The sequence below is a fragment of the Neopelma chrysocephalum genome, unplaced genomic scaffold (genome assembly GCF_003984885.1).
Source record: "Neopelma chrysocephalum unplaced genomic scaffold, ASM398488v2 Primary Assembly neopelma1_22b, whole genome shotgun sequence".
NCBI lineage: Eukaryota > Metazoa > Chordata > Aves > Passeriformes > Pipridae > Neopelma > Neopelma chrysocephalum.
In genome coordinates this window covers 29,094,326-29,116,911 of record NW_020897690.1, presented here as the reverse complement: position 1 = coordinate 29,116,911, position 22,586 = coordinate 29,094,326, and the positions used below count along the sequence as shown (strand labels likewise).

General features: G+C 39.1%; 1 protein-coding gene across 1 annotated transcript in view; it reads right to left on the bottom strand.

Moving 5' to 3' along the window:
* Window positions 1–22,586, bottom strand: part of PHLPP1 (PH domain and leucine rich repeat protein phosphatase 1) — a 138,544-nt gene that overhangs the window by 43,894 nt on the left and 72,064 nt on the right. The window contains exons 2-4 of the mRNA XM_027682412.1: window positions 21,978–22,174; window positions 19,853–19,978; window positions 4,458–4,624 (exon numbers count right to left, since the gene is read on the bottom strand). Of these exons, the coding sequence (XP_027538213.1) occupies window positions 4,458–4,624; window positions 19,853–19,978; window positions 21,978–22,174 (490 nt within the window). The remainder of the gene's footprint in view (window positions 1–4,457; window positions 4,625–19,852; window positions 19,979–21,977; window positions 22,175–22,586) is intronic.

The following is a 22,586-nucleotide window of genomic DNA, read 5'->3' as shown; positions in this document are numbered from 1 at the left end:
CAGGCTGGAAAGGTAAAAGACCTTTCCCAAAATCTTCGTTCGCGAAGACTGGCCATTAATCCATCCGATTTTCTTCCCTAACCCCAGGTTCATAAAATAAAAGCAATAATCACAAGGAGTAGCTTCAATGCAATGCAATGAGGCCAATCAAGTGGCAGGCTGGAGACTTTCTTCCCTGCTCCTCAATCTCTAGGGACAAGCTAAAATCAACTTCTAGTAACCCTGCCTGCTGGGTTCATACTAGTTAGGTCGCTAATACTGGTTCCTCCTCGCTGTCCAAGCGTTCTTGGAACAAAGATTATATTTTCAATTACCTACTTACTACACAATGGGTTTGTAAGGAGGGCTCAGCTTGAGGATGCCTGAAATCTTGGGTTTTCAGACAAAAATGGCTATCCTACAGTTGGAAGTTGCAAGGGATTTCAGAAACACTTGCATCGGTAATTCAGAGTCCTGTGGCCTTCTGATAACCTACAGATGCAACTTCAAATTACTGCAACTAGACCCAAAGAGTTTCAGCTGAAATGCCAGAGAAGGTAGCTCATGTCTAAAGAGGTTCTAGGAGAGAAAAGCTACCAACTGATCTTAGGGTAAAAATCCATATAATCACTGTTAACAATTAACAACCACAATCAGAATAACAACTCATTCTTTAGATAAAACTGGCAAGCTCAATTTTATTTATTGTTAAAACAACTTTCTGCCTTATTATATTCCCCTTCTTTTTCTTTTTTTTCTTTTAAATCTGCAGCAGTCGTATATTAAAAAACCACATCCCGACAACTTACTTTTCAATATTAACAAGCAAACAGTGTTATTGATGCCAACCACTTTTTCCAAGAGCACCAACTAAAACAATTATGTATAAACATAAAGCATGCTCAGCCCGGTGAAGCAGAGTAGCAGTAAATAAAGACTATGGTTTATTCATTTGCTTCAAACCTAGAGCAACAGTACTCTGCAAAATTAGCAAGTCTGCAAGCCTGAATTCTTGTTAGCATTTCAACTGGGGAATCTCCTCTCTTCTTCAAAAGAGAGACATCCTTTCCTATAATTTTAAAAAAAGGTTTTGTGAGGGAGAACAAGTACCAACATTTGCTGCTTTTTTCAGCACAGATGCATTTTCAGATAGTTTACTTGTATACGTAGTATGAAATATGTATTCCCTGATAAGCAGGAGAAGAATAGAGGTAGCTGTATATACCTTTCAACATTCAGACAGTTCAGTTATGCAACTTCACAGCTGCAGAGCATCTACAGCAACAAAATGGGTTTGAGTGCACAGTAAAGCAAGGCGAAGTGGAGCTACTGTGAACAAAGTGCATCTAGACCTCTGCACACCTTCACATACCATGTATTGCGCAGGACTAAACATTTTATTCAGAAATGCAATAAATTATATTATTTTAAGAAATGAAAGAAGTAACTGCATAAACAGAAATAAAATTTTTTTTTCCCCAATCCATTACTGACAGTACCCACCAAGTCAGTGCATATGTCAGCATCTCATTGCTATGACCCAGCTGCTTGCAAACCTACTCAGTGCATTGCTGAAAAGTTGGTATTTTCTTGTGTCTTTGACATACTTGTTTTAAAATCCAGCCTTCATGAGCATTCGTTAAATTACCACCTAGAGTGATTTATTAAAAGGAACTGCTAGCACCAAGAGCTGCTTAGCAAGACAAATTTTCCTAGACTGCTTTGATAACCAGATTTTAATTGAACATTGTACCAGGAAGGGTAGGCATATAAATGCCAACCACAATCACAAAATATGCTGAGATGGAAAGGACCTAAAAGAATCATCAAGTCCAACCCTCAGCCCTGCACAAGACCATTCCCAACAGTCATACTATGTGCCTGAGAGAATCATCCAAATGCTTCTTGAACTCTGTCAGGCTTGGTGTTGTGACCACTTCCCTGGGGAGCCTGTTCCAGTGCTCAACCACCCTCTGGGTGAAGAACCTTTTTCTAATATTCTACCTAAACCTCCCCTGACACAACTTCAGGCCATTCCCTCTGGTCCTGTCACTGGTCACCACAGAGAAGAGATCAGTTCCCGCCCCTTCTTTTCCCTCTCACAAGGAAGTTGCAGACTACAATGCTTTTGTTCACAACATCCGAGCACATGGCTATTTTGGAGCCTTAAATACCTTCAGGTTTGATTCACTGGTGCTGTGCCCTGTATGCAGCTGCAATTTAGCAAGTGAGAATTTGGTATAAAAGCCAACAGCACCAAATCAGAACAGTAGAGATTTTGTACTTGCTTTGCAATGGTTTGAAACAACATGAGTTACCAAAAAAAGACTTTTTGTTTATTCAGTGAAGTTTTACCTTATGTAGCACCTAAAAGATCTGAAAATGTTTTTACGAAATTAAATTAAAAAGAAAAAAAAGTCAGACAAAACTTGTGTTCACAGGAATAACTGAGCTTCTCCTCACTTCGCACATGTTCTGATACTGGGATTTACTAGTAATTTCAAAAAGACACGGTGTTCCCCTCTTGCTGTATATCTGTGTGCTTATTCACTGCAGAAAAGCAGTCTTACAGTAGCAGTTGAGCTGGCTCAAAGATTTTTGGCAACACAAATAAAACTCAAGTTTTCCTACTCCAAGGAAAAGCCAGTACTGTGTTTCTTAGGGCAGGAAGGAAAACTGCTTGGGAGTACATTCCAGGGCCAGGCTCATGCTTTTGCTGCTGTTGGGAAGCAAAAGGCACCTGATGGGGCACCACTTTTCCTAAACCTCAGCTGGAACTACCACCTCACACAACCTTTTCCACTGGCACAGCAATAGGAACAGTGGCAGCAGCTTCCAGCTAGTCACTGTCTGGGTGATGCCACCTGTGCTGCATGAAGATAAGGCTGGAGGACACCAGCAGTGGCAAAGGAAAGGTCAGTGCCAAGGGGCAGGAGTTCCCGAGGCACTGATTCTGATCCACCAAAACAGTGCCATGTAACCTCACTAATAATTTATTTTTTTTCTCCAGGAGTTCACAGACCTTCCTCGTGCCTTCTTGACAAGTTCAAAGCAATGGAGGCAGAAGCCTATTACTCGCTGACAGAATAGGACCAGCTCACAAAAGAATCACAGCTCAAAATCAGTTCTGCACCACCTCAGGAATACGCCACTTCTCCAGATTTTCCTCATGCAGAATCTCAGAAAACAGGAGAGTTTCATTTAGTCACCTGAACTCCTTCACTCTTATACGTTTAGGTTCATGTTAGTGAGAAAAATTTTAACAGTTTATTAAGTTGTGTTCCTACAACTGCAGTACCAAGAGAACATTGAACAGAGAATAAATATTGCCCATCACAATATTTATCAATGCTTTCTAATCCCAAAGAGAACTAGCTGTAGGTACATGGACAAAATATAATCAAGTATCTCCTCTACGCTTCCTGATATTTAAAAAGGAAAAATTATAAAAAGTCATTAAAATATAAGGTATTCACGTTCACCGCCTAACATATGCTAAAATTGCACTTGCTATCTGGAGACCTATACTAACATTCACAGAACATTTAATCCAGTCAGTATTCCTCTCCAGACTGTGTTCATAAGCTCTTGGAATCACTGCCTGCTTTGTTTGTGAAGCAGACTTGCTGGGTTCATTCATCTTCCATTATGCCAATTTTTTTGTTTTCCCAGAACAAAATTGGAATTATATAAAAATACAACAGCCCACATAATCCATCTTGTATTTTTCAGTTGTTTTTCAAAGAGGAAGGGATTTAGAAATGTGGTTTAAAACATTTTGTTTGAACAGGACCATCCACAAATATAATCCTAAGGTACTCTGCAATTCAGTTACCACTGAAATTAAAATCACAGTTTTCTATTCAGTATGGAAAACATTCATCTTTCTGAATACAGAAAGCCTGCTGATTCCACAGAACACATACATTAAATCATTCAGATCACCACTCATGTTGCTGTCTACCCATTTGTTACATCTTGGATGAGCTGCAGTGGAAAGAACAACTGGAAGGAGATAGTTACTAAGAAAAAAGAATTAGGGTTGTGTAAAGTAGAAAGAGGACAGGAACCAGGCTGAATGTATGAAATCAGGGCTTTCTTTGCTTGGGGGATAACATTAAACTTCTTCACTTAGTCACACGCAGTACTGATCCTATCTAGAATGCCTCCCTTTGATGGGCAGCTCACCAACTCATATTCACTCACATGAGTCAAAGGCTGAAGAACTACAGGCTGGCCTCAGCAGATAAAACCACCTTCTGAAAACTGCATTTTGGATTGAAAACATCCTCCTATTTACAAGAAAAACATTAAGTTTCTTATGAAAGCGAGTCTGTTTCTAACACACAAAGTTAACCAATTTCTGAAGCTTTACAGTCAGGCCAATGTTCCACAAGAGGAGGTAGTGATTTTTAGGAAAGTTCCTGCAGATCATAGCTCCAAGGACAGAGGAAGACCAGTAGAACCATACCACTCACCTTTGTAATTCACTAAGCGCTCTATTCGTGGATGGGCTGGGGTTTAGCCTCAGGAAGTTCTGTTTTAAATTGAGATGAGTGAGGTCTTGGCTATAAAACAGGTTGGCAGGCAGGTGCTCCAGGCTGCAGCATGAAAGGTCCACTGAGCTTATGCGTTGTGATGCAACCTGGAAGTCAAGTACAACACCAATATGTTAATACGGTAATAAAACAAGAACATTTCCCTCACCCCTACCAGCATAAGATAAACTGTTTTTAAGCACAGTAGAAGTCAGTGTCGGCATACATAGCTGAGCTAACACAGTGCACATAATAGGTGCAAGTTATGCCATGATCGTTTGCTCGGCCTCAGTACAATAAACCAGACCCACAGATGGCTAGCAGGGGGAGAAGCACAAAGCCTTGTCAAACTGTAATAAGTGAAATGGATTCATTTTCATCAATGAAGTCATGTGATACTTTACAACCAGAAAAAAAATACGATATTTGACATAAACTTTATTTTAGTCCTTTGCTTGGCAGTCAGCACCCTGTCTTGGTTTCAAGGGTCGAAAGTGGGTATTCAATGGCTGAAGAAAAGAGTTGTCCCATTTACATCTTATTGGAGAAAAAAACCATCACAATGGCAGCAGCAAAGCACAGAGCACTCTTCTCAATAAATTAGAAGACTTGTCTAAGAGTGATAAAAATGTGACACAAACAAAACTGAGATTTGAAGGTTTAACATTATTTTCTAGAAAGGGGGAGGTAAAACAAACATGGTCTCTAGAGGCTAAAAAAATCATACCACCTAGCGCTACACAGAGTAGAGCATCACTCCAAAAAGACCTATAGGCAACTACTTCAAGTAACAGCAACTCTGCCCCTTACCAAATCTCTAGGATACACGTGGGTGAACTACATCCTGCTGCTTTACTTATTTACTAGACTTAAAAAAAAAAAAAATTGCCAAAGCAAAACCAAAACCAAACCCAACACTGCAATGCAGAATTCTTACATTTTTCTGTCCAATATTATTAAAAATATCCTTTCATAAAGTAGTATCGTGGAGCTAGCTATATGACAAAGCCCACCACACAGTAATGCAAGGAGGATGTGGGGATGGTGTGGGGATGGTGAGGAAGGAGGAGTCAAATGCTAGGAGAGGCATTTTTGGAGCAGGCATGGCTTAATTTGAAGAAGGAGAAGCAGACCACCATCATTTTAGACTTCCGGGACTGCACAAGCAGTGCTCAAATGGTTACATGTTCTGTCAGCTGCTCACTCCAAAAGAAGCTATTGTTTCATTTTGTCATTGGCACTTTTACTGGTCTCTTATGCAGGGATTCTGGATGTAGAAACACTACTTCTAAGGGGCAAAAACAGGAAAACCACACCAAAACTCATAATCAATGCCCAGTGACATAAGAGCTTCTCAACTCTGATGAAGGAGACACCACTCAACCTTCTGGGCAGAGACACAACTGCTGCCACAGAATACTCTGAAACTAGAGGCATGGAGTTTTGCAGATGTTAAGAAGCTTGCCACTGAAAGGCAGGCCACGGAATTTTTTTTCTTCTCCAACGCAAGGTACACAGGCCTCAGGATAAGTGGTTGCTATTATAAACACATAGCAATAAGCTTCCAGAGGAATAGACAGTGCAGCGTTTTTCTCCAATGAGACCATTAATAATCCAGTCCTCCCACATCTATTAAAACACTTGAATTTTTGTTACTCAATTAGTTCAGTCCTTTTGTTACTGTAGCTACTATTTTTCTTCCCCTTGTAGTATGAGACAAAAATTATTCATAGCCTATACTGATAAGTCATTTCTAAATGCTAGGTATTCAGTCTGCTGTTCACGGTGCCATAATCTGCCCAGTACGGTACAGTTCTCATCACACTGAAAACAAAAGGGATGAAAAAGTGCTGACACCCATTAAATTAAAAAGGAGAATGTTAAGTTTCAGGTGTAATGCTTATAGACACTGTTGCTCCAACTACTTTTTTGGATTAAGTGGTCTGAACAGCAATAAGCGACCCAGCAGTGCTTAGCAAGGCATGTTACTCTAAAAATATCTAAAGTACCAGAACTGGTAACTAACTCTGAGTGTGAATCACGACAACACAGCCAAACAAAATCAAATATCCAAATTATACTGTTGCCTTAAAAAAGGATGCAAATCCTTTCTTAAAATCATCAAGTCCTGTGAAATAAATCTAGTTAAAGGTAATTTTGTTTTTTACAGGTTGTATGTTCTGGTTATTTTTTGTTTACCTTTTTTTTAAGGAACTCTCTAATGCAAAGAATTTAATTAATATTTTCATGTAATTGACAAATACTGAATGATGCCTCTACCAGAGAGATAATTTTTTAAAAGATGTTAGTTCTGGAATCAACTGTAATTTTATCAAAGTCTTCTTGTTACCAAAAAGTACTCTAAGAACTAACTTCTGAATTGTTACAAGATAGGTTCATATAAACACACAGTTATTCTCACAGGCAGGGATAGATTTTGCTCTTTTTATTGCTCAGTACTGCTCTATAAGAAATTACTGCAGAATAGAACAAGATGAAAAACAAAGAAGAGCAACAAAGGAGAACATCATCTTAACAATACTTTCTTTCGTTCACCCATCAGAAACTTTCACTAGTTGAAGTTGAATATTGAAATTCTGAAATTACATTGAAATATCCCTTTGTTGTTTAAAAGCAATCTTGCAAGTGTCTTCAATTGACTTACGTGCAGCAAAACTGTGCATGTGTGTTTGCTATTGTTTATTAAGAGCAAAGACTTTTTTCCAAAAGGTGATACAGTTTTTTAATAAAGGACTGGGTTTCCCTGACTCATTGGGAAAACACTGTAAAGATAAGCTGATAAAGAGCAAGAAAACACTGAGTAGAATATCCTTCACATTCAAAGAATAAAAAGCATCTGGAGAAACGGACATTATCTGCAGAAAGTAGGGTTTCCACTGAAAGAAAGAAAGAAACAAACAAACAAACAAAACCAAGACATTCTGCTGTAAATAAATACCTCAACAAGTTATCTGGGCTGGGTTCAACAGACCTATGCTTCAACAAAAACAGTGAAGAGAGTTGCTGTGGTAGCACTGTTAGAGTAAAAGGCTTTCCAGATACACATGGAGCCTGCATTAAGCACTTGTTATGGTTTGCTTGGTGTTTTCTTCTGCAAAACTTTTAAGTATAGTTGTTTGATATGCTTTACATACATATAAAGTATAAAATCACAAGTAGCACAAGTTCACAACTCCCCAGGCAGAAGAAACCATTGCCCAAACCAAACCCTTCTTATCATATCCTAAACTGCATACATTCTTAACACTTATTTCACATGAAACCACTGTTGCATTTCTAGTGTAATAACATTGAGGAAAAGGCTGGGGCAATGACCTTCTTGAAGATGGTGTAGGACAACTTCTCAGTTACAGTAGCTACAGCATGAGCTGTAGAGTCAATGCCCATCTTTGCCGGAGAAGCAAGACAGGCAATGGTTTGACAACAGTGTAGCTCGAACAGAAAGCAAGATCTTGTACTTTTTAAAGCCTGTTTCTCAGTTAAGATGTTTATTCATCAAAAAATATAAAAGAACAATATGAAATACACTGCTTTCTCTATTCCCTGGATATGATTTTTAAGCACTTTACAGTCAATCACTGTGTTGCAATGTCCTCCATTGTAATCCCAGAGGAACAGTAATGAGATAAGGCAACATTCAACTTTGCACATCAAACCACAAAGTCCAACGATAAGGGTTTTTTTCCCCCCCAGTTCCTGTTGCAACCTCTGTTATGCACCCTGGTCCTACCATGTTATAAGTTATTTTTTTCAGTCTCCATATGAGTATGTCAAACTGAAATGCAGTTTTGAAGAAGTGGTATGCAACTACAGCACATGTACTAAAAAGAGCCCTGGATCTATCCATTGCAAACACCAAAAAGCTGTCATCGTGCTTTTAATTTTCCCCCAGCAGCAATGAAATACAGCTTTGTTCTGTGAATATCACCACAAATAATGCTGCCGAAGAGCGCTCTCCCTCCCTTGGGCAGTATGCCTTCTGCTCCTCCCCACCTAAGAGTTGCACATGTGCCAAAGAACTAGGAGTCTCCCAAATATGAAAACTCACTTTTAAACATCTGTTACTTGTGCCACAGTAGTACTTACAAGTATAAACAACAATTCAAAAAAGCTAGAAGTACCTTAAATAAAAAAGGTTCATCAAGGTGTTTTGACTTTAATTTTTTTAGTTATTTAAAAAGGAAACAATATTTCAAGACTTGTGAAAGTATGGTATGAGTTCACGGTAAATCTTTAGCAGCTGGCAACAAAAATATAGAAAAATACTTGCACCAACCAATATTCTTGCTGCTTCTTGCTACACAGGGCTAAACCACCACTTTGCTTTGTCCATCAGTATAATGACACTTTTGTCACCAAGCTATGCAACAAGACTGATTATCGTCTTTGTTTCAAAGCCTTGGCTATACTACAAAAATGATCTGTTGCTGACAATGGATGTCAGCAATGGGCACAGCTGAATCCAGCTGTATGGACAAACACAAGCCTTGTTTACACAAGGACATCTTTTGGTGTGACCTGTGGTGTGAATTTAAACCAATGTAATTATGTCTTTTTCCTGTTTACAGTCAACCCATTCCCTATAGCTCTATTCAGATAAGAAATTACTGCTTAGGATTTCAATAGAAGACAAAATAACTAAACAGCCCACACTGTACAGGCAGCCAAATTCCCAGTCTGTTTGAACTGAGTTGACAGTTTTAAATTATACCTGCTGTAGACATGCTAATGCAAAGGCAGTGTAATCTTTCTCCTTTAGGATTTGTTTCTAAACAGTTTGATAATTAGCACATCCCACCAATGCCTGCATAAGGCTTAACTAAACAGTGATACACTGGCTTGAAATACCTAAACTAATTTAGAGCAAACAGGTTCTCCTCACCTCAGAACTAGCCTTCAAATCCTAATCCTCCTTTCTATTGGAACATCAAAGCCCCACTCAGCAGAGAGGCCTCCCTCTGCTGAGCTGAATTCCACAGCCAGGAAACACACTGGTGCCCTTAGCCACAGCCAAGAGCTGAGGAACTGCTCAGACTGGTAAACAAGCTAATGCCAAAAACAAAGGAGGCTGGGGGAAAAGGAATAAAAATGTTTGCTTTTTCTTTAAAGTCACATATTTTCATTTTAAATCACAACTTTTGAAACTGGTGCCACCCAAGGGTGAAAAGGTACTGTACTGGCTTTTCTGGCCTCTTCTTTTTGTTTTCTTTTAGAAGTTAATTTAGATGCACGATAACTCAAGCTAAGGGCTCGCATAGAAAATATAAAACTCAGCAGAGGCTTGAAAGCACATCACCCAGATTCCCAAATCCAACAGGCAATGCCATAGGTAAGAGTAGTAATTGCCTACTAAGATGAAGGGCAGGAGCACATGCCAGCATGGCAGCAGCATTCACAGGGCACACACCAGGTACACACCTCTCACCCCATCTCTCCTCTGCAGCTGATGCAGCCAAAAGCCCCTGGTACAAACACCTCATGCCAGCAAGACTCAGGGGCTCAAATATTATTTAACTTGTCCCTGCTCTGCTCTCCGTATCTCTAAACAAAGTTTTACATAGCATGCAGAAATAGCTCACTTCTACCTTTAGCCCTTGTGCAAACCCCTAAAAACGTAACCGAAAATAGTATTAACAAACTAATATGGGAAGGGGGAAAACTGGAAGGGATTAACCAGAAGTTGCACTCCTTTACCTTTTGTGATAGGAGTCCAGAAAAAATTTCATTGACATGAAAGTCAGTGTCCCAAGTTTAACGTCAAGTTCTTGAAAACAAGAATTTGTCAAAAAAAGTGACATTCATCACCTGTCATTTGGAAATGCTGGGTATTATCTGAATTCATTACCAGAATACAAGCATTTTTGTTAATCCAGAATGAAAAGTGCTCTTCTTTTAGAGATCATGTAGTGATATCAATATTACACAGGGAACAATATTAACAGTGCACCTTGGTGGTAGTCATGCTGGGATGTTCACACTGATAAGATCCCTACAAGGACAAGGTTTAAGATGCAACTTGGAGTTAAGAGACAGTAACTAGTGGTAGCACTAAGCTACTTATAATTCAGACATGTGAATCTCCATTTCATGGAGCAAGGGATATTAACATCCTTAAAACAGCTTCACTGAAAACAATTCATCTGTAAATATTGCAAAAGAGGTGACAGTCTCACAAAAATTAGGAAAAAACTTTTCTTCTTACCATTTTTCTTCTTACCATTTTTTTTTTTATAAAGACAAGCTGCTGTACTGCCAAGCAAGCAGACTTCACAATGAGCAGCCCTCCAGCAAAGACTTTCTTTGAGCATTTATTCATTTCAGCATGGGAAAATCATGGAGCAAATCTTCACAGAACCAATTCTAAGGCATGGAAGACACTAAGGGGAAATCACGACTGACCAATCTGGTGGCCTTCTATGATAGAGTGACTGCTAAGGTCAACAAGGGATGACCAACCAATGTCACCTACCTGGACTTCTGTAAGGTCTTCAACACGATCCTACACAACATCCTTATCTCCAAACTGGAGAGACATGGACTTGAATGGTCGATATTCGATGGATATAGAATTGGCTGGATGGATGCAACCAGAGAGTTGTGGTCAATGGCTCTATGTGCAGGTGGAGCCTGGTGGTGGGTGGTGTTCCTCAGGGTCACGTGTCTTGCAATCAGTGCTCTTTAATATCTTTATCAATGACACAGTGAGACGAGCGCACCCTCAGCCAGCTTACAGACGACACAATAGAAGGAAGAGATGCCATTCAGAGGGACCTGGACAAACTTGAGAAGTGGACCCACAAAAGCCTCATGAAATTTAACAAGTCCAAGTACAAGGACCTGCACCTGAGTCAGGGGGCAATCCCAGACATAAGTTCAGACCAGGAGAAATTATTAAGAGCAGCCCTGTGGAGGAGGACTTAGGGGTTCTCGTGGATGAAAGCCAGACATGAGCCAATAGTGTGCGCTTGCAGTCCAGAATGCCAACTGCATCCTGGGTTGCATCAAAAGAGGGGTCAAGAGAGGTGATTCTCCTCCTCTACTCTGCCCTTGTGAGACCCCATCTGGAGTATTGCATCCAGGTCTGAGGTCCCCAACATAAGAATGATGTAAACTTGTTCAAGCAGCTCCAGAGGAGGGCCACAAAGACAAGAGGTTGCCCAGAAAAGTTGCGACTGCCACATCCCTGGAAGTGTTCAAGGTCAGGTTGGATGGGGCTTTGCACAACTTGGTCTAGTGGAAGGTGTCCCTGCCCATGGAAGGGGTTTTGGGACTAGATGGCCTTTGAAATTTCTTCCAAACCATTCCATGATTTACTATAGATTTCAGATTCTTGTCAGTGAGACTTCCACTAGATATTCACTTTCCTGAGTATCCCAAGTCCCATATAGAAGGGGTGGTAGGATTTTGTTAGTTTGTGTTAAATAAGAGGTTATGCTAGTTCCTCAGTTTCTGATCTAGGTTCTCCAACCCAGCTGCCTCATATGGATTAATTCTACAATTAGATGAAGACAATTTCTACAAATGAGAATAACATGTTGTTATTTCACTGTAACTCAGAAAGGCCTTCTGACCCAAGTGCTTTACAAAACAAATAAGCACAACTATAGCTCTACTGGCCTGCGGCCTAAAACTAGTCTCCAGCACTCGTTCTCTCTTCTCCCCGGAGACCTTTATCCTTCTCCACTGACTACAGAAGAACTGTAAGGAGAGCACACGTCCCTAAAATTAGTTTTTGCTAACAATTCCTCTCCTTTTTGCCTTCCTGCTAGACTTTGCTTGGAAAGGCTCTCAGTGTTACAGCCATTCAGTGTCAAGACCGATTTTGCTATCACCTTATGCGTACTGAAGCACTGTGCAATATGTCCAGTGCCGTCAACCCCCTCCCATCTCATGGGAGCTGCTCACCACAGTTTAGGTTCCCCTAAACTTCATTACAAGCAAAGTAACATTCCCCTACTCGTTTCTACCCCTTCACTCCCAGAGATGACTGAAAACACTTCGGAATCTTTCTGGATTGAACACACCATAAAAGGTACATCTGCAACACCTTGATGAGCTTCTAGGCAATGCCTTCCTGTATTTATGCAAGAGCTGCACAAATTCAGCTTCAATAATATCAGAATCTGATTTAGAGAATTCAAAAGATGTTATTTGAATGCTATTCCAGATGTGTGGGCAATACTTAGTTTTCTGTTCTCACTCTTGGCTGCAATAGTTCAGTAACTATTATTAACTGAAGGCATCAAGTCCAAAACAAGAATCACAGACTCTCTTAAAAAAAAGAAAATCTTGAAGTCACCAATACGCCATCTTGGAATCAGCTGAACTATTCTAACATGCAAAACTAAGCAGCTGAGCCAAAACATCAAGCTTCCCTCCTGAGCCATTAAGAGAGACTACACTGAAACACACTCAGAAGTTCATTTCCAAAACATCAACCAACCTCTAACAACAAAAGGCACAAAAGAATAGGTTTTGCAGGGAAAGAGCAGGAGGAACACATTTCAAGTGTTATCATCAAAAGAGAAACAAAACTGGCTTCAAGTTTGCTTTGCCCAATCTTCTGCTTTCACACTTGAGATGACAAGAAGCCACCCACAGCAAGAACAACTAAATATGACTGCAGAGCAAAGGCCCCAAATATTGAAGATTTTTCACACACAGAGAAAAGGAAGTCAAGTTCCGCGTGGAAACCAGAGGTTTGTTTATGTTTGAATACTTGTAATCACTGCCAAAAGGAAGTTGTGGGTTTATTTTTAGAGATCTATTTTTAGAGAAAGTATTATCTCAATATTGTCATTTGATGGTATTAGAGGAAAAAAATGGTTTCCTTGTACTAAACTTAGAGTCACCACGTTTCCTTTAAGTAAAAAAAGCCCCTCACCCCCAGAAAAATCAGAAATCCTTTCAGGGTTCTCTTTTCTTCATTAGATATTGAATCAACTTTTGCAATAGGCTAATGGTGCTGCTTAGTCTTGTAAGTGTGAAAAAACCTGAATAGTTATCCTCAAAGAAAACAAGCCTTGGTTAAAGGCTATTTTCAAAAGATGCCAGTGATGTTGCTGGTATACTAAACTCATTTTTAGGTCATACTAGACTAGAGACTCATTTTCAAGCCTCCAAGCACAACTGGCACAAGAAACAAACCAACTACTGCATGATCACCTTCTCAAAAGCCAGCACATCCCTAACCTCCAAACTGTTCCCAACACACACAAACATGGCAGCCCAGAATCACAATGGCACATTCAAACACATGGACTAAGATTATAAAGCTAAAAGAAAATATCAGAAACTCCTAACTGCACCACGAATAGTCTGTTTGTTGCACACAACTGTTCTCTATAGAATGACCAAAGTCAATAACCAATAGTCAAGGGAAAAACAAAAATACTAATCTAGAAATTCAGATTGCATGGAAACCAGGGTAAAGTTCTGCATAGTATTCCTCCGCAAGAAGGCTATCCTTCGCTTACAAGGCTAAACAGATACCTGGAGAGGAGACAGTGCATCCAGTGACTCAAAACTATGAACTGGCAGCACCGTAACAAGCAGCATTCCAAATAATTTAAAATAAACTACTTTATCCTTGCATATCATTTTTCGCTATGCTCACCATTGGTGCTGCTCTGTGGTCAAGGCTTTGGAAAAAAGGTATTCTGAACTGGTTTTGACAAGCATTAGAAATGCCTGTCCTTAATGCCTTTAGAGACAACTGAGGTTTGGTAATACAAATCACTGCAATAATGAACTCTGTAAAGACCTTACAGCTCATTATAGTATTTAGAAACACATATGAAACAGGTCAATCACCTAGGGGACAAGCCAAGGCAAATACAATGTAGGGCCAATTTAACCATGACACTAGTGGCTTCAAACCTTCTTAACAGACTGGAGGCTGTATTTTGTATTAAAAAGCTCTGCAAAGTCTGTGTTCCACAATGAAGCTGGTGTGGAACTTTCTTACACAGCTTTTCCTTGTTGACCGTGGCTGACATGGGAAAGTCAGATGTTAATATCTGATAGTATCTGAAACAAAAATGAAGCTATATGCACAAGTGCATATGACTTACTACCCATCATTTTAATTAATGAGAGAATCTTCTGTGCTAAAGGAAAAAGCAGTCCCATGGTTGATTATCTTTCCCTGTGTCAAAGGCAGATGAAGCACAGCTGAAAAGCAGGTACATCTTCAGCAGTAATGCTCAGTTGTTGCTCACTGCATTTCCTCAGCACCATTCCAGTAAAACAAATGCACAAGCTAATCATCTTAGTCTCCCATTTTGGAAATGTATCTGCAGAACTGCAATCAAGTTCAAGAATTGATTTTTAAATTTCTATAGAATTTATTTATATAAGTGTGGTCTGTAACACCAAGAGTGTGGTCAGGACTCAAACATTTCCTCCTCACCAGAAATAAAAATCCTGTTACTAGAGTCACAGATCAGCTTTGTCCTCTTTATAGAGTTCATATTCACCTTTCATAACACAATTGTTTCTGAACACAATTGTCAAACTTGTATCAAAAAAATAACCAGAAGACTGAGGCAGATGGTCAGAACCAGATAACTTCAGAGGAAAAAAAGAAAGCTAGAAACTGCACTGCTGCTTTAGGTAGATCTGTACATAAGTTGAGGAAAGATAGATTACAGCTGTGGAGGCTCCTGTATAACTTACTTGTATAGTATAAACTAAATTCAAATATGTTCTTATTTTCTGCTAGTTTGACAGTGCAAATAAATGTATGAAGAGAGCATTCTGCACTGACACAAAAGGAGTAAGGTCAATATGGCAGCATACCCTTCTCCCTTAAATTTGCTATTTGTGCTATTTTTAGCACTTTTTAAACATAATGTACACTGACATCATAATTTAGTTTTTCTCTTTTCACAGCAGGGTAGGGTTGTCTGGAACACCACACACTTCCACTGCAGACTTGAAGACAAAGGTGACTGAAAGAGGGAGGGGAAAATACAAAGGCTCCCAGGAGAAAACTCTTATGTCTGATACTTTTTAAACCAAGGACCTCTTTCTGAATACTCTTTGCATTTTAAACAGGAGGGTTCTTTGTGTATAGGCACCTAAGCCCCACACAACAACGTATTCCCCACTAAACATGATGCCCCTATAGTCACAGATGTCCAGCTCCACCTGGATGCAGTCAGTGGTGTGCAGACACATAGGGCTGTGTGCCTGTACATCTCTACCTACCTACATGTATGGTACAGCCAAGCACACGCAGCTTACATGAGGCAGCCATGCATTATTTATAGTCCTCATCTCTCACTGCCTCTCTTCCTCTACCTGCCCTATTGAACTGAGCATTAAAGCAGGAAATAATTGTAGCATGAAGCTGTCGACACACTTCCTTGCTCTCCTCCAGCTGAGAGGGGAGAAGTCCTGAGGGGTCAGATAACCCGTCTCGGCATGCCCAGTGCACTCTATTTGAAGAAGATAAAATTCGGTAATATGTCCTGGCTTAAACTCTGCAATACTGAGTTTCTGAGGCAGATATTGACATACCATTTTAACACTATGCCTTGGAACATGGAGGACTGCTAAGTTTTTTTTACTCCAGCCAAACTACTCATGTCACAAAACATGTCATGTCATAGTCGCAGTCAACACTTACAACAGCCATTTCACATATTGAAAAATGTTTAGCTTTAGCTGTTAGAAGTGTCAAACAGCAGGAGCTTGCCACCACATTCCCAAATACAAGCTCACAAGTTCCACCACTCCATAACACCTTACACAAACACCTCTCTCTCTTCTACATTAATGGTGTAGCTTTTTAGCTTTTGCAAGTGGCACATGGGGAAAGCCCTCACCATATTCTCCTCACTGTTATCTGCACATGCTTTGCCTTGTCCTTCTGCATTTGACATTCAAGTAGCAAATAGTGGCAGATTTGCTCTGCAAGTAATTGTGCCAGTTCCAGAACCATCATGACAACTTTATGCAGACAAAATTCTTTAAAGCCATGAAAATGTTCCTTTCTTTCCCCTCTGCTCCCCCTCCCAGTTGCATAAGCTTATTTTTCAACATTTGGCAAGAGAACAAATGCATTAGATCACAAAGGACCAAATCTGTTGTTGTTGTTTTCCTTTTGAGCTTCCCTAATTAGGACTCCAGTTTTTGGAAAGCAAAAGGAAAGAATTGAACTGTGGTATAGAACTATCAATATTAACGAACAAGACACTTTTCCAGCTTTTAAAAATATTCTGTTTGAGGCTAAATCAGCATATCTAAAAGTGACCTATTTGGAATAAGTATGTCACCAAGTTCAATATTTAGGTCAGTATTTGTGCAATAATTCCAGTCTGTCCTGAAAACAGGAGTTCTGTTCACCTCAGAACACACACATACAAGAAAACTAATTCTAATATCTATTCAAAAATTCCTTCCAAAAATTTACTGGGGCAGAGCACAAGAGATGTCTTGGCTATAATAGGTTTCACTGTTAGAATGAATCTGATTACAGAAGTGATGCTCATTTTTAATTAAATTGAAACCAAGCCTCTGCAAACATGAATTCAAATCTTCTTTAGCATATACATATTTATTGCAGGAGTGATGCATTAGGATTTGTCTCATTCTGAAACACCGCTAAAAAAGTTAACATTGCCAATATTCTGTGGAGGGAAAGACTGCAGAGCAAGCATTCTTTGCAAAGTCTCCTTTCAAGATGGAGCTTGTTATTTAAAAGTTGGAATAACGTCATCTTCTAGCTCTTTTGAAGAATACAGAAGACATACGAATATTTTTTCATCGCTAAAAACTGAATTCAACAATTTTTCAACAATATTTTAATGAAATATTTTACCAGGGATTTCCTTCTGCATTAAAATTTATAATTAAAGCTTTCATTACACTAGTAAGTATCAGAACCCTCAGTTCCCAGCAGCACACATTGGGAACATGAAGGACTGCAGAAAAACTACCACTGAACATAAGTTAACACAAATGTTACTTTCAAAACAAGTGCCATTAAACAACATCTATATTTAAAATACAATCTTAAATATTATTCATAACAACTCACAGAGGTGCAAGTACTATATACAAAACCAGAACTAAAGAAGAATCTGTAGGCATCATGTGACCTAGCCCCTAATGAGCAACCAGAAGCTCATTGTTTGAGAGCCATATCATCTCCCTTCCTAAATTTGCTTGCCTTTAGAAATACAGTGCTTTACACAGTATTTTCTTGGTTAGCAGTAATATTTTAACAGCCTTGAACTTAAGTAGTTTCTAAACACCTGAGGCAGAATACCTCATATAAATGTTGGGTTTTTTCCCAGCATGAGAATGTCAGCTTGCCTGAACTACAGAGCTGAAGATGAAACTTTTTTTCATTTACCTATACATGTAAATCAGATGGGTTGCACCTAACAACTAAGCACTTGGACACAAACAGCACCAGCTGGAGGACATTTGAGTTACTTTTGCAGCATTACTAGTTTACTTGTTTCTGTTCTTCAGAAACAGTGTTGCTGTGCAGCACTTCCCACAGGACTGCCTTGCATACTATCAGTGCTTGTCTGTGTTTTTCAGTCTAAGGATAGAAACTCCAAACATCAAAATGCAATTTGGAGTGGCAAAGTATTGTTTCAAAATCCACAAATGCAGAACCCCAAGACTCAGGTTTGGGGGCTGGGGAGTTTGGGCAAATGCTTAATTTTTTCCTCAAAGCACGTTTTACCAACTAAAAGAATAGCATAGCGAGTTTCTTCAGTTCTGATAGTCTGAAAAAACACTTGCAATTATGTATTTTCTTTCTACTCTTACATAAGAAAAATGGGAGGTTATCATGAGTGCATGGGGATATGTTCTCATGCTGGCTATCATCCCGATGCTGTTAGTCATTTGGGTGAACCAGAAAGAGAGAAGCACAGCATGGCACGAAACAAGCTTATGCTGCCAGTAATTCAGAGGGGGTTTCTGGCCATTTTCCTCTGCTTCTGAAGTTCATTGTTTTCCACTGTTTTCCTCACTCATTAGATTTGTCTTTCATTTATCTGATGTCAAACCCTCTTGAGATGAAAGGGCACTACTGTCCCAGAGAGAGCCACAAAGCGGCAAGAACTCAAAAACCTGACAGACCGTGCCTCACCGTCTCATAAAACATGCCTTGGGGATTTTTACCTTGAGGCTTAACAGACCTAAGCAGATACGCCTGAACAGATTCTTTAAAAAGAATTTTAAAACTCACTAGAAAAAGAAACTTAAAAGACATTTTAAATGATGCCTGTGTTGGGAGGCACATTCACTACTACTCAGAGAAAATCAAACCTCTTAAAAAAGCCCACAGCCGAGGCTCTATCAGTGGCAATAGGCTGGATAACACATTATTGAAATCTAAAAAGACAAAACAGATCTAGTGTGACATGAATACCTCTAAGTATTACTACATAAAACTAAGTTGCTTTAACATAGTAAAGAGCATGGACAGGTTTATCAAGTATAAAACTAAAGAACAGTTTAGGTCCAACTAGAAAATAAAAGAGAGAATGCTGACAGCACAGCAGAAAAACTCACACGGTAAAAAAATATGAAAATATAATGGTTCAAGATATGCCAGTTACTTTGGAGAGGATTTATCAAAAAGGTAGCAGGGATTAAGAGACAAAATAGGTAACTGCAAAAACAACCGTTCAACAACACAAAGTGGAACTGAAGAGTCAAATGAAATAATGCAGGCCTTAAATTCTCATAATTAATTGTGCTCTAAGCACAGTATAAAATTTGCTTTACAAAGATTTTAGTTAGTAACTTTTTTTCACTGACAGAAAATGATTGCTTATAGCTTATTTAAAAAAAACAAAACAGTTATAAACCTAAAGAGATTCAGCAACATTTCTAAGCAGGAAAAAAATCCTTAATTCTACCAATTTAATATTTAGGTTCTGTGTAAGGAATGACTTTAAAAAAATCTGACACTATTTTAGGTTTTAATAACACTGAAGTAAAGCTTTTTAAACTGAAATTTTGACAGTTATATTTATCATCCTTTTTGTTCTAATGATCTCACTCAACCCATCCAGCTGGGAGAAGAGGGAAGAAGTTCAGCACAGCACTTCGCTTACACAACCATGGTAGAAAGAAGTCTCAGTGTAAATGTAGAAAAATTCACCTCCCTACTGCTGTTACCAAGAGCTCTCAAATTGAGTAAATTTGTGCAACACTAAGAGCAGCAAAAGCAGTTCATGACTGTCAACCCAGAAGAGGGAATGTAAAGCTGCATGGAGAAAACTGAACTGGAGGAAACTCTGTGAACATCCCTTTCAGGAAGGAGACAGCACCATTCTCACCTTTGATGCTTGTCGCAGCCATCGCAGATATTCAGTGAAGTTATCAAAACAAATGTAGTAGGTCTGGCTTTGAGGTCCAGAGGAGCTAAATGCTAAACAGTGCTGGTGCTTTTTCACTTCTTCCACCTACAGCAGAAACACAAAACTGTTAGTCAACAAGAATCAAAAGCCTCTTTGCAGAACTGCCCAGGGCAAAGTTAAAGTGTGCCCAAGAAGAGCTGATCAAGTAGAGCTGGATTAACCATCTCAAACACTCAAGCTGGATCTTGGTTGTCAAATCTTCACAAATCTACACAGGTAAGAAATGAGAACAGAAGGACAACAAAACTAAAGCAGAAAACCACCAAGAATGTCAACATTTTAATAGAGACTGAACACCATAAAAGGTTGGCCAGTGAAACACATCTAAGGCTGTTTTTATGCAACCTAAAAAAAATACAATCTATAGTTCTGGTTATTAAAAACAAGCTTAACAAAATGCTTCTCTTACAGCCCAATTAAATTCTTTGGCATTTCTCAACTTGCTAAAAAACACCCAGAATACATCATTCTGCTACCATACACGAGAAGTCCCACACAACTTATGGTCTCCATGTCTCAGCACAGCATTCTGGAAAGCCTTTGCAAACCAGGAAGTGTAGAGTATTTATGGGGTTGAGGAAGAATATTTTTTGAGCAATAATTTAAAAAACACTTAGTTCTGTGCCAAGCATCCTCCTCCCAAGCTTTGTCAGCAGAAGCCCTCAGTACATTTTTCTGAGCTTAATTATCCTTTTCTTTTAAAATTTGTTGTCAACTTTCTGCTTCACACAGTCTGCATGTTTTACATCACATAAGGTATTTCTGTGCAAAAGCAACTTAGAAATCCCATGTTAAGCAATTAAAAAGGGTACACAACCTTTTCCCTTTTCAAATTCAAATATATATATATATATGTTCCATCTCAAACAGAGGGTCAATGGCAACCTGAATCCCATCCTCTCCAGCAGCCAGGAATACAATTCACTGTCAGGAGTTCACACACTGTTGCTAAAAGAGGACAATGTCTCTGCTTCATTATCACCAGGGAAGAGTTGAAGAATCATGTGAAGAATCACGAAAGGAGATGGGAAAAACAGTTCTTAGAAGACAGCAATACTTTTCACGTTGCTAGTATGGAATATTAATAAATCAACTCTAGCCTGCATATATAATATTGTGAAGCTTGTTCCTCTCCCAATAACTCTTTAGAATTCAACTTATCTGTATGTGAAGTAAAGGAAGATTACTTCAGGTGTAAATTAATCCTCAAGTTAATGATTCTCTTCCCATTACCTTGGCTAAACAAGCCAAATAGTAGTGTCCTGAAACACTGTTTAGGTTGAAATAGTAATGTAATCTTACTGTCTTCACTACAGTTTCACAGCATCACAGCATGGTTAAGGTGGGATCTGTAGAGGTCCTCTGCTCAAGCAGGGCCACCTACAGACAGTTGCCCATACGGTTTTTAAATATCTCCAGGGGTCATGAAGAATTCATCACCCCTCTGGGTAACCTGTGTCAGTACTCAGTCACTGTCAGAATGAAAAAAAATTTCCTTTTGTTCATTTGGGAACTCCTAGGTTTCAGAGGTAATGAATCAGAAAAAAGTCCAGTTTCAGCTTTTCACAAGTAAAAAATATTTGTTGCTGTTAGCTTACAACAGACCAGTACTCACACAGTGCTGAACACTCAAAACTCCCCAATGTTCAAAATAAGCCCACACCCTTACTGGTTAATTTTCAGACCTTAAGAGTAACGCAGCATGGATAAAACCTGGATGAGGAGGTGCGGCATAGATCATACACAACAGAGCTGCATGTATCTTTTAGCTGTGTGCTATTGCATATATAAAACACAAGAATATTGCATATATTACACACGAGAAAAAGAAATTGATTTTGCATCCATTACTTCATTGCTTTAATTCAAACATCCAAAATTGTTGAATATGACTGACCATAATCAAAAGTCATTCATATACTTTGAAAATCCCATTCACAGAAACAAGATTTTGAGGGGTCAGAATAATCCTAATTGAATTCAATCTTCTCTGCGTAAAGAGATAGGGGTTAACAAAGCAAATACATAAAATAAAATATCTTACTTTTCCACCAATTAAAGGGAGGACATGCATCTTTCCAGTCTGGCTTTCTTTTACTGATGAGACAATTAGGCATGTTCCACAAAGGATAGCTTGGCGTCTTGTCCATCTGTTGACTGGCAAATGTATTTTCCCTTTTCGAACATTGTACATTCCTGAGAGCTGAATCCGTTCAGAGCTGCCAATGCTGTGGGGCTTTCCTGAAATAGAAACAAAAGCAACCACTTAATCACAGAAAATCTTTGCCTCTTTCACTTCAAGTCATCCTGAGACTTTATCAGCAAATTTTCAGGCTACAAATTGCAGCGTGACAAATGAAACACAGCTTCAAAACCATGCAAGCAGGTAATTTAATATCAGCTTCAGTACAGATTTCTTTCATGGGGAGAGGTATATGACAGGTTGGTATCATGAAGAGCAGATCATATTAAATAATCTGCAATAGTCACAGACGTACCAATTAATGGTACCGGTCTTCTCTATGGAGAGAAATCAAATGTTCATCCACAACAGTAAGTAATTGGTTACTGCTGAGTTCACATTGCCTGCTTCGTAACTGCAGAAGGGGGTGATGTACTGCATGCTGAACTGTATCTTTTCACTTCCATGTCT